Source organism: Polyodon spathula, chromosome 33, assembly GCF_017654505.1.
Source record: "Polyodon spathula isolate WHYD16114869_AA chromosome 33, ASM1765450v1, whole genome shotgun sequence".
NCBI lineage: Eukaryota > Metazoa > Chordata > Actinopteri > Acipenseriformes > Polyodontidae > Polyodon > Polyodon spathula.
Window position 1 is genome coordinate 685,288 of NC_054566.1, and position 12,213 is coordinate 697,500.

The window sequence follows — 12,213 nt, forward strand, 5'->3', positions numbered from 1 at the left end:
AAACTGTTCTCTGATAGAACTGTGAACTCAGCACATTGCATGAAGCCAAAAAATACTGTTAAGCATAGTGTTTCCATCTTGAGGACGTCAGCTGGGTTGAAGCAGCCGCTTCACAGTGTATTGATCAGTTTGGACAGAATGTCCAATGTTATCGACTGTCTAGTTGGAGAGGGTGCAGGCAGGCTCTTTTCCATCTCTCAGTCGTACTGCTGGAATTGAAAGCGAGGAGATAAAATGCACTTGAGGTGGTACTGTTACTGGATGCAGGAAATGTATGACCGGAGCCAGTTTGAGAATGTCTCTGAGATATGGAAAATGCTAAAACAAATTCACCAAACTGAGATCTTTTAGCAGGCAGGGATCACTCGATTTTAAGGTGACAGATACGTCTCTGATGGTCAACGAATTGGGATTGTACACAATTAAGATCCTGTGGATCAGATATGGTGCGGCACCTGGTAGCAGAGCTTGGCTGAAATCCTGCAGCAGTAGCAGATGACAAGCTGAACACTGGTGTAATTTCTAGTACGTTGGTAGATGAGGAAGTGCTGCTTGTGGGTAGGAGGGAGCTGGACCGGGCATCCGTGGCATCAAGACGAGTATTTATAGTTGAGATGTTATCTGCAAATAGTTGCATAAATGCTTTAATGTCCTTGAATACTTGCTGATGAGATATGTTGAGTTCTACTGCATTGACTGCAGGTGGAATCTGTGTCTGGAGGTTTGAATCAGACAGGTTGACTTGTAGTTAAGTTGGTGCTGTATTAGCCTCCATTGCTGGACCTGGGGCAGGGGCGGCTGCTGAAGCGTTGCTGGCCTGCTAGCCTCTTGGAGCTGCACGGCAGCGCTTGAATGGAGGGGGGTAGATGGGTTCTGCCTCGATGCTTTTGCAGAGCATCAGGAATAGAGTCTTGCTTCCTGAGTTTGGTGTGATTTGGATCCCGGAGTCAAAGAGGGCTTTCAAGATCCTGGCGACTTGCCAATCTTTATACATTAGTTGTTTTGGCGCTGGAGCAGGTCCTGGAACCCTGTTGTTTCGGACGGGACAGTACCAGGGCTTGGTACTGCAGGTGAAAGATTGTATTGGACCAGCCACAGTGTTAAGTTGCCGGTTGGAAATGGCTGCTCAGGCTGCCGGTTGGAGATGGCTGCTCGGGCTGGATATCCCCGGACTATGATCAAACAGGTTGTCCATATCAATGGTTGGATATTAAAGATGTTATTCGACAGGTGAGATAGCCAAAGAGAGTCCTGCCCCCCCCCCCCCTTTGGGAAAGGTTGCATTAAAGCAGAATTGAGGTAAGGATAGGAATCATAGTGGGAAGGGGGCCCTCTCCTGCGCCCCCTGAATTATGCCTTAAGGCTGACATAAAAAGTCAAGGGGACATTCAAAAATGAATTGCACTCGTCACTGGTGCTAATTTAAATTTTTTTTAATTAGGCATGTGTAATAATATTAATTGTTTCAGTACTAGGATATATCATAATAGAGACACCCTGTTGTTTGCATAGCTCATTGTAGGTAACCAAATGTTTCATGAATAAAGAATAAGTGTGTTTTATAGTTGATATGAATACATACATATAATTAATGATTGTCTTTCAACAAAATGGTTCATCGTTGTTACATATCATACAAGTAGCCCGTCAGGATCATCGCAACATATCGTGATACATATTGTATCGTGACATTAGTGTGTTGTTACACCCCTACACAGTACAGTGCACTAGCACTGTGTAAGTATGGATATTGTGCAGCTCTAATACAAATCAACTGTGTCCAAAATACTGCAGAACTTATTTTTGAAAAATAAGAGCTACAATTTAATTAGAGGACCCTCGAAAGACCTATCTAATATATTCCCACATTTCCCTCAAAGTTAGCTTGACATTTTGTAGTTTCCTGTTTATAAAACAGACCAACAGCTCTTGGAAACCTCTAATGATAAATCCTGCAAACGTTCTGAAAAAGAGCAAAACACTGAAACCCAGGCATTGGAAACTGGCCTGTTCCGAGCACAAACCCCATCACATCTGGAATTCATGAAACTAAAGAGATGCATGGGGTAGGGCTCGAACCAGAAAGGGTTCACACCTTGCTTCACATTCTGCCAGATGGTTAAAAGATTAGCCAGTTCCATTTTTCAAAAAACGAAAAACAAAGACAAGAGTGATGTGTTGTATAATTGCAGAGCAGAACCAATCAATCAGGTGGTTTAAACACTATGGTTACGAACTCCGGAGCGGTTTGCAAAGACTAAACAGAAACGACGAAGGAAAGGTATGTGTCATTGAAATGTGGTTGCTGGAGCTGTCATATGATGTGCTCAATGTTTGGGATGTTACTTTTAAAACGTAATCTGTTACAGTTACAAGTTACTTGAACAACATTTTGAATTATTACAGTAACTTATTAGTTTCAAATCGTTACTTCTCAGGCACAGTTACATTTTACATTTCAATATTATGCATGCACCTAAAAGTAACTACTGTATGTGATTTTTTCACATAAAAGTTAATGGTCTGTAAAAGGAACCATTACAGTTAAAAGTTACTAATTAATGTAATCAGATTACAGTAATGCTCCACATTGTAATTGTGACCTATACAGGCACTGTTTTGCACCTCAAGCAAAGATTTGAGTGCATATACTGTTCAGTGTCATTTAAATTTGCTTCAATTACAGCCTCCATTCTTGACAGAATGTTATCAGAGATTCTGTGTTATGGCTCAGTAGTAAAATCACTGCTTCTTGGGGTGCAGGATCAGTCATGCCAGCATGGTTTTACTGGTCTTGGCTGGGGACCTACAGGGAGCACTGTATTGGCCCTTTTTTGTATATGTTACATATGTTATATGTATATGTTGTTTTTATTTGAATGTGTTCTGGCAGAGGCAAGGCAAGCAGCTCATCCTTTGTCATTAGGAAACTCGTGCAGGACATGGCCGAGGGGTAGTGAGATAATTGATAATTAACCCCTCGGCCATAGTAAATAAATGTCTGCAGCTGTCTGTGTTCTGTGTGGGTGTTCGAGAGGAGGAACAACAGCGAAAGAAAAAAAAATGAAAGTAAAAAGAACAACTAGTGTAAGGATCTGTGAAGGTTACTGCCCAGCCGGACCTTAGGGTTGTGTTTAGCGTGTGAGATTTTGTTTTGTTAAAACTTTTGTTTTGTCAGTGGTTTTGTTCAAACGTTTTATTTTATTGTTGTTTCAAAATAAAATGGCACAAGCGCCATTGCACCATGCCTGCAGTGTCTCTCTGTGTTGTTCCTGCATCTGGCCTGACATCACCACAAGGCCATCCCTGTCACACTCACATATCCCAGTCTTGTTTGCACAGGGCTCAGAAGTATCTTCAATGGCTGTGTATCACAACCTTCTAGTTCCCAACTCATCCTTACAGTCATCAATACTGGAATATTGTATAGTCATCCCTGTTGCCTATCTGCTCTGTGCATTTACAGCATTGGAAAGATAAAAACATATTCCAGTTTATTCCTTTCTAGTTAGGCTTTAACCACATTACTTGTATTTTGGGTCAAAATACTGGGAAGAGCATGTCATTGGATACAGAACTGGTTAAAAAACAGAAAACATAGTGCTTGAAAGAGGTTAAAATAAGGTTGAATGGGTGATATTCTTTGATTGGGACCCTTACGGTTTGTAACAGATTGTTACATAGCGGCTGATGAGTTAATAATACTGACATCAGCATAAGACACATAATTACCTCTCAAATAGGCAGGCAGGCAGCTTGTTCCTTAGTTGAATGGTAAGGGTTAGGGTTAGGGTTAGGGTTAGCTTGTTCTTTAGTTGAATGGCAAGGGTTAAGGTCAGGGTTAGGGTTAGGGTTAGCTTGTTCTTTAGTTGAATGGTAAGGGTTAAGGTCAGGGTTACGGTTAGGGTTAGCTTGTTCTTTAGTTGAATGGAAAGGGTTAAGGTCAGGGTGAGGGTTATGGTTAGCTTGTTCTTTAGTTGAATGGTAAGGGTTAGGATTAGAGTTAGCTGTTAGCTTGTTCTTTAGTTGAATGGTAAAGGGTTAGGGTTAGGGTTAGGGTTAGCTTGTTATTTAGTTGAATGGTAAAAGTTTGGGTTAGGGTTAGCTTGTCTATCAAATTTGTTTCTTTTACAGTAATTTCATTGAAATTCAGCCCCAGTTTGTGTTAGAACCTTACCTTTTCTAATTCACGGGATGCAACAAGGACATGGTAGATACAGGGTGTCTATGGGCTGTGTGGAAGGGATGATGTGCCCCAGTAGAAGGAGCTGTAAAACACTTAACACCACCAGTAATAAAAGGATCACGTTTCAGCTCTGTCTCAGAGATGAGAAAAACAGCTGCTGAAAAAAGTCATTTTGCAGTGAGGCACGAGCCAGCCAGACTCCCTCAGACAAAAACACCTTTTCTTAGAGAAAACCCTGGAGAATTGGCCAAGAATCAGAAGCCCTTTGTGGTCCTGAGATTTCACAGAGACTGTTTTGTCTAAACCTGTTGCATATGTTAGTAGATTTTAGCAAGTGTTTTGAACTGGGAATAAGAGGGGCTATTATCTGTGTTACATAGGATATCCTGCGCAATTAGGTGAGTTCAGACCATATTATCTGTATGATATCCTAGACCATCCTCATCTGTCTTCTGTTATTGGGCACACACACACACACACACTACTCTCACTATTGGGGCAATGAAAGTGAAATGACATGTAGGGCTGAACTTAGAATATCAAAAGAAAACAAATCAATTAAATTACAAATGTTTCAACTTTTTCAGTGTCACCATTTCATCCCATTCAGACCCCTGGCTTAATAAATATCTTCATGTTTCTGAACAGCTCATCGTTCGTTCTTCAGAAGTCTAGTGAGCCAATAGCTGTAAACCAGCCCTACCAACATTGCTACAGGGTTATCCAGCATGGAATAGTGTAGAAGGAGGCTGTCTGTCTGGAGCAGTGCGGTCTAAAGGCTAGCTTGAGCCATGATGTATGGCTCATGGAGTGTCCCTTTTAAAGGAATTGTGGCTAATAAAATAATTCCACAAGTCTAAGCCATTGTGCCCTTGCATTAGATATATATATGTCTCAAATGTGCAGTTTTAAAAGAAACACATGCTATAGCACTCACTTTCATTAAAAACATGGTAATCTGGTACTGCTTTTTCTCAGCTTCTATACCTTATTCTTGTGTTATCTGTTTGCACTTCCTGGGTTATTTCATCCCAGCAGTGTCTTCTGGGTCAAAGCATGTTACTGGCTGAAAGTAGGAGTTTTTGTTGACTCAGAAATGTCTTCATCTAGACAATGTGGGGAAGCTATAAAAAAGGCCAACAAGATGCTCGGCTACATTGTGAAAACTGTTGAATTTAAATCAAGGGAAGTAATGTTAAAACTGTACAATGCATTAGTAAGACCTCATCTTGAATATTGTGTTCAGTTCTGGTCACCTCGCTATAAAAAAGATATTGCTGCTCTAGAAAGAGTGCAAAGAAGAGCGACCAGAATTATTCCGGGTTTAAAAGGCATGTTATATGCAGACAGGCTAAATGAATTGAATCTGTTCAGTCTTGAACAAAGAAGACTACACGGCGACCCAATTCAAGTATTCAAAATTCTAAAAGGTATTGACAATGTCGACCCAAGGGACTTTTTCGACCTGAAAAAAGAAACAAGGACCAGGAGTCACAAATGGAGATTAGACAAATTGACATTCAGAACAGAAAATAGGAGGCACTTTTTTACACAGAAAATCATGAGGGTCTGGAATCAATTCCCCAGTAATGTTGTTGAAGCTGACACCCTGGGATTCTTCAAGAAGCTGCTTGATAAGATTCTGGGATCAATAAGCTACTAACAACCAAACGAGCAAGGTGGGCCGAATGGGCTCCTCTCGTTTGTAAACTTTCTTATGTTCCTATGTTCTTATATCAGTCAATCAGGGAAGCTGCTGATTGGTTATTGACAGGAAGGAAACCTCTTCAAGTGAAATGACACAGGAAGTCAAGATGATTTACATTGCTACAGAAGCACTATTTTTGTATTTGACAACCATTATTTATTTACTGATATCCCTGCATGCTGTTACAGCAAATATAACCTAATAAGGAACTTTTTCAAGACACACATTTTATTAACAAAAAAATATTTCAACCATTCTGTTTATAAAAACCCTCATATCTGCCAGTTGTGCAGATTTGTGCTAGAGTATGCGGTGCAGACTGACGTCAATGGGGGGCCAGGTCTCCAAAACATGCAATGCTTCTGAATTAGCTGTTGCACTAGCTAGCCCCCTGTAACTGACACATTGAAACAGAGCAGTTCTGTGCTAAAATAACATAGATTCAAATCTCATTAAGCCTTTTATTTTTTAAAGCACTACAGATTTTCATACAGTATAGAGCAGGTGGAGCCAACATCACTGAAACAGTACAATAAACAGTTAGCATGTCACTGCAGTGCATTTAGATGAAAGCTATCAGAAATAGCTAGGGGAAAATGACTAAATCACTGAGGGACTGTTAATTGGTTAGATAATGGCAAAAATGAAACAGCATTAAAAGCTATTTACCCTTGAATGTGGAAAGAGAGAATATTTATTTCTTTGCTTTACCGCTTTGTTCAGACAAAAAATAAACATAATGATACAAATACATTTAAAAAGCAAAACATATTTGCATTTAGTTATGTTACAAAATATTTCAAAAGTTAAATTACAAGTGAATAAATCCAGCCTATGCAAGCAGACCATAGTAAAAGCATGCCAAAGTGTAATAAAGCCTATAGAAAGCCTGGTAAATCATAGTAAGCCCAACGAGGTATGGTAAAGCATATTAAAACATGGCAAATCATGGTAAACTGTAACCATGGAAAAGGCATAGAAAAAGTGCTAAATACAGTGGTAATCTTTTATAAGGCAGTATGCGCTGTAAGTATATATTGCAATATGAGATATATGTTTTCAGTTTACAGAGATAGATGTCAATTTGAGCTCTGGCCAGAGCTTATACCAAATCAAGGGTTTATGTAAATAAAGCTTTAAAGTTTATAGTTATTGTGTAAATCAATAACATAAGACTACATTATGTTTACATAGGACTAGAGCAGTGGTCCTCAAAGTTTTAGTGGGGTTATTCTTGACTCTGATAAGGCCAAGTCTCAGGTAATAATTGTGATGAAATGTTTACACAGATAACCGTGAATAAACTAAAAGAGTGCAGATAGCGTCTCACTTTGTTTCAATTTGACAAATTTGTCAACACTACTCTGTTTTAAAGATCGCTCATCTGCAGTACAATTATTCAAAGAAAGTGTATTCGTAACTAAATATACTACAGTGTTTCCCTTGTCTGGTGAAATAAAAAAAAAATTCAGAGATAAACAATTAAATTCTAAATACTGAAATGTATTATTTTTCTCAGTAACAGTCAGCGAAATTCAGTGCTTACCCGGCATATTAACACCCCGCCTCTGTTCACGAATGATTGGACAGCTGTCAGATCTTTGACTTTGCCATTGACTCCTGACTCGCTTTCAATTTTCATGCAGAATACCGTGAACAACATCTGCTTGCTTATGATTGGACAGCTGCGTAAAACTTGGAAGATACTTGACTCTCTTATTGGTTAAATTTACAGTCGCTACCTGGACTTGAATCAGACAAAGATTATGTCCCACCCAGCTAAATTATGATTGGGCTACCGCTGAGACAATGCAGATATTCAATTGGTTGATCGATGCAGATATTCAATTGGTTGATCGTATCGCAGAGTACTTACAAGCACAGCATAAGAGAGCAGCGCTGTCAACAGACTGCTGTGGCGCTTTTATTGGAAAACGTGTTTAAAGTTTCGTTGGCACGAATTTGCCGGCAGGCACGACTTTGAGGACCAATGTAATAGAGGGTGCATTAATGTAGAATTAGAAACAGATTTTGATGGGGCCATTATCCCTAAAACCCAGTAACTCTCACTGTAATAGTAGGCTTAGTTTCAAGCTTACATCATACCAATTACCATACAATTTACATATACAAGCAACTATAAATGAATGCATCTCTACAGTGCAAATTAACAGAAGCCTTTAACCCAGCCAAAACTGTTAAATGTCTCAGCGTTCTGAATAAGGCTGGGAAGCACTCAACGCCCCAGATCTTGAAATCTGGGGAGTACCAGAAGTACGACACTTGCTGAGCTCAACGTCTGCTTCAGATGTTGAAATACGCTGGACCAAGACCCTGAACAGTTTTGGAAACAAACAACATCATTTGAAATGAATGCTCTACTTTACTGAAAGCCAATGCAAGCTCCAAAGAAGCAGAGAAATGGGATGGAAAGATCTGGTTGTGTGTTTTACATTAACTAAAATCTGTTTTGTATCAACTGCAATCTGTTTAGTCTGTGATCCAGTATACAGTAAAATCAAAAAGCCTTCTAAATGTCTTTGTATACAAAAACAGTACCTGCAGGAGTATGCTCTATAATATAATACAACTGATTTGTTTATTATTAATTATCTATAAAGGCAATTCTCGCTGCATCAGATAATTCTCAATTAAAATGATCTTAATAAGACAATATAAATAAACAACTATGTTTACAAAACATATGAAAATAACATTCAAACACAATCACTCTTTACAATTTAGGACTCCTACTCATTATGAAAAAAGAGTCACTATGGGGAAGGAGTGTGTTGTATACAGTGCAATTCCCTTAAATTGCATTGTTAAGATTTTCCACAGCTTCCCCAGTGTACAGGCAGTGAGAATGTGAGCACACTGATTTGTCCTGCATCATACCACTCTGCAAAACTTAGTTCAATTAATTTAATATGGAATGTTGCCTAGAAAGGACACAGCAACTCCACTCCCCACTCCCTCTCTCTGAAGGTCCTGCAGGTTACTTGGTTTCTGGCTGGGGGCGGCGGAAAGGGAGGCCTGGATCGCAGGCCCGAATCCAGGGGCGTTTAGTCGTTGAACTCCAGATTGTTTGAATCCTGTCTTTTATAGCTGGCTTAGTCCCCTGAAATGTAAATGTCAATTTGTCAATACAGGAATAGAAATGAGACTACCAATGCATAGCGGTTTGGTCCATTCCTGTTTTTGCTGCGAGTATGCTTTAGCAAACACTGAGTAGCCGCAGAAACTCAGTTTGGACTGAATATTTTCGTGGTTAGACTGGAATGGTTCAAACCACAATGGAATGGGAGCCTTCATTTCCATCTCTGCAATATTTTAACAAGGGTGTGGCTAGTTTTGCTTATGTTTTCAATGTTGTGATTATAAGGACCTAATTTTCAGAATAGTCAATTCCTTATTTGTTCAATGTCTTATTTGTTGCGTTTTGTATAATTCTCTATTGCTGATTCAGAACGGTTATTAGAAATTAAAAATCTCTATAGAAAATCATACAAAGGGGACAGAAAGCACAGTGGTCATTTTTCATTATCACTTCACTTCAGAAATACAGCTTTCAGGGGTCTTTTCAGAGCAGACCCAGCGCTTGAAAATTCTTGCTAGAATAGTTTGCAAGTTAGGTAAATAATAATCTAATCTGAAACAACAGACTTATTTTCAGTGCAGGATCACTTTTGCGTGTCACCTCTACAGTCCTGCAGTGAATCTGATAAAAATGGCTTCATACACAGCAGCAGAGGGTGTAACAGCTGAGCTTCGCAGGGTTCCCTCCCGTCCCTCCCAGTCTGTTGGTCTTCGGGAGAACCAGGACAAAGGCCATGGCCAGGGACACGTGATAAAAACTGTGAACGTAGGTGTAATCCCATTCCTGCGAGGAAGACAACCAGTGAGAAATACTTCACTTTTAGTCTTCTGCCAGATGCAACACAGGATAGATCAGCCACAGTGCCAGGACAGTGCACAGCTGTGTACTGCCAGCAATCCAAAAGGAAACTTAATCCAAAGTACCTGTTCACTATATACATTTACTGCACTGTTCACTATATACCTTTACTGCACAGTTCACTATATACCTTTACTGCACAGTTCACTATATACCTTTACTGCACTGCTATAAACATGGTGTACTGATCTATCCAAGTTACATATGTCTATGGCAAAAACTAATGAGGAGACAATATTTTTAAAATAGTTACTCTTGTCTTTCTTTTTTTTGGAAGTAGAAAAAACACACGTTAATTTTACATACATTTACACTCAATAGTTTTTATTATTGTGACATTAACATGGGATTTCGCATTTTGAAAGTAAATGCCTTGAAAATATGGGAATCAGTTAAACATTTGTTTCTTTAGCTCAGAATTAATTAATGTCTGTAAATTCAGGATATTTGCAGAAACAGGAAGCTAAGCCCTTCTAAAAACAATCTTAGAGATTTTTGTATTCTTTCCTTTAGAACGTTCATATACATTTGTAATATTTGTAATATTCTGCATTATTCTATAGAAATATTCTATATTCTACAAGAAAAAAAAAACAGACTCAACAACAAGGATTGCTACTGAGTTCAATTTTTTCTGAAATAGTCTTTATCCGGTATGAATGGCAAAATTAATACTTGTGGTGGCTTGATATAACCAGAATCCCTTGAATACCCTGTCGTACCTCGAAGTAGAACTTGAGCATGAGAGCCAGTGCTCCAAAGCAGAACCCTGGCCCCACCTGCTGGGTGTACACACTCTTCTCAGGGTACAGGCCTTTCTTCTCCTTCATCTTCCTCAGCTGGAATACAAAGACACACTTCTGCATGGAACGGAACTCACATAGATAACCCTTTCCATCACACTGTGCTACTGCATCACCGGGCCTTACTCATAAAGTAGCTTTACATGACTTCTTCTTAGTTTGATTTTATTTTAAAATGGGCTCTTTACCTTTGCATGATTCTGAGTGATTCTTCTGGTGAGGCAGTAAAATGCGTATTTTGTCATTTCTAGCGAATACAAACATCTGATTTTTGTATCCGAATACATGTCAAAAAATATTCGGATATTTGTCCCATCACTAATTTATAGTGTGTATTTATATTGTGTGTATGCAAATTATTAGCGCATACTGAATTTGGAGGTCAGATGATACTATATTGTGAACATTATGTTCTTTGGTATGTAAAATAATAATGTAAAAATTGGGCTATAATTATAAATATTTAAATAGCAAAAAAGGAAAGAAATGAAATTGTATTACTTCTAATATATAGGATGATTCATGAACATGTGTACTGTACAACTGTCTGGTTATTGTAGGTCAGTTAGGTCGTCTGCCTACGAACAGTAACAATGTCTTAGTGTTTAAAATGCCAGGCTCAAGCTGCCAATGACTACCTACCCATTTGACAGTGATCATCAGCACAGCTGTGCCAATTGGCCCAGAATAGACGCCGTACCCCCAGCGATCCTGATAGATGCGCACGCCGGCAGTGAGAACACCAAACATTGTGAGGGTGGACCGTTTTGGTTCGTCAAAGTCTCCCAGAGCTTTAAAAACAACAGCATAGCCAATGGAATACATACAGCAAAGAGTAGAGATATTTACAGATCTAATAGTATAATAATATAGGGAATAATGTAGACCCAGCTGTGGATAATAAGGCTGTAATTCTATTCTATAAATATATGATTAATCAATGTCACCAGAAACCCACGATAGAATTAGAGTCTTATAGGTACAGTTTTGGTGTATATTTTTTGTTATAATACCTGGTGACATAACAGAAATTGGAGAACTAGCAATGTTTATTTTGATTCATTGAAGAAATGTTGAGAAGAACATTGGAAAACAGAATTTAAGCAAAAGTTTATTTTTAAAAGATTCAACAATTAAACTTCAGTATTTGTGTTATTTTATTAAATGTTCTTGGGCAGGGGGAGGATAACTACAGTGCATGTATTATTACTAAGAATCGGAGTAGAACATTTGCTTGGCTTGTTTTGAGGGTGGGGTTGGATAGTTTCCTCTGCTTTCTGAAGGCCGTCAGTCGAAACTGCCTAACATCAGAGTACAAGTGGCTGAGGTCATTTCTTACTAAATTTATATTGCTTATTGTTTTTTTGTAGAGTACTTACTTGCTTTATTCTGCTCTTCCACAAATAGCAGTTTTATTGTCAACGTTATTATACACAAGAAATCTTATTATACACGGGTCTCACACCATCACCATGTGTCATAAGACTGAAGTTTACAGTAAAATTATCATTCACCTTATATAATAATAATAATAATAATAATAATAATAATAAATAAT

At 38.6% G+C, this 12,213-nt stretch overlaps 1 protein-coding gene across 2 annotated transcripts in view; it reads right to left on the minus strand.

The window, feature by feature from the left end:
- Positions 1 to 7,775: 7,775 nt before the first annotated feature.
- LOC121303588 (protein myomaker-like) overlaps positions 7,776 to 12,213 on the minus strand; it is a 9,244-nt gene continuing 4,806 nt past the window's right edge. The window contains exons 3-6 of one of the 2 annotated variants that reach the window (XM_041234377.1): positions 11,298 to 11,446; positions 10,575 to 10,691; positions 9,637 to 9,777; positions 7,776 to 9,015 (exon numbers count right to left, since the gene is read on the minus strand). In XM_041234377.1, the coding sequence (XP_041090311.1) occupies positions 8,893 to 9,015; positions 9,637 to 9,777; positions 10,575 to 10,691; positions 11,298 to 11,446 (530 nt within the window). In that variant the 3' untranslated portion in view covers positions 7,776 to 8,892. Of the gene's footprint in view, positions 9,016 to 9,594; positions 9,778 to 10,574; positions 10,692 to 11,297; positions 11,447 to 12,213 lie in introns of both variants that reach the window. The other variant, XM_041234378.1, reaches the window with a different exon arrangement.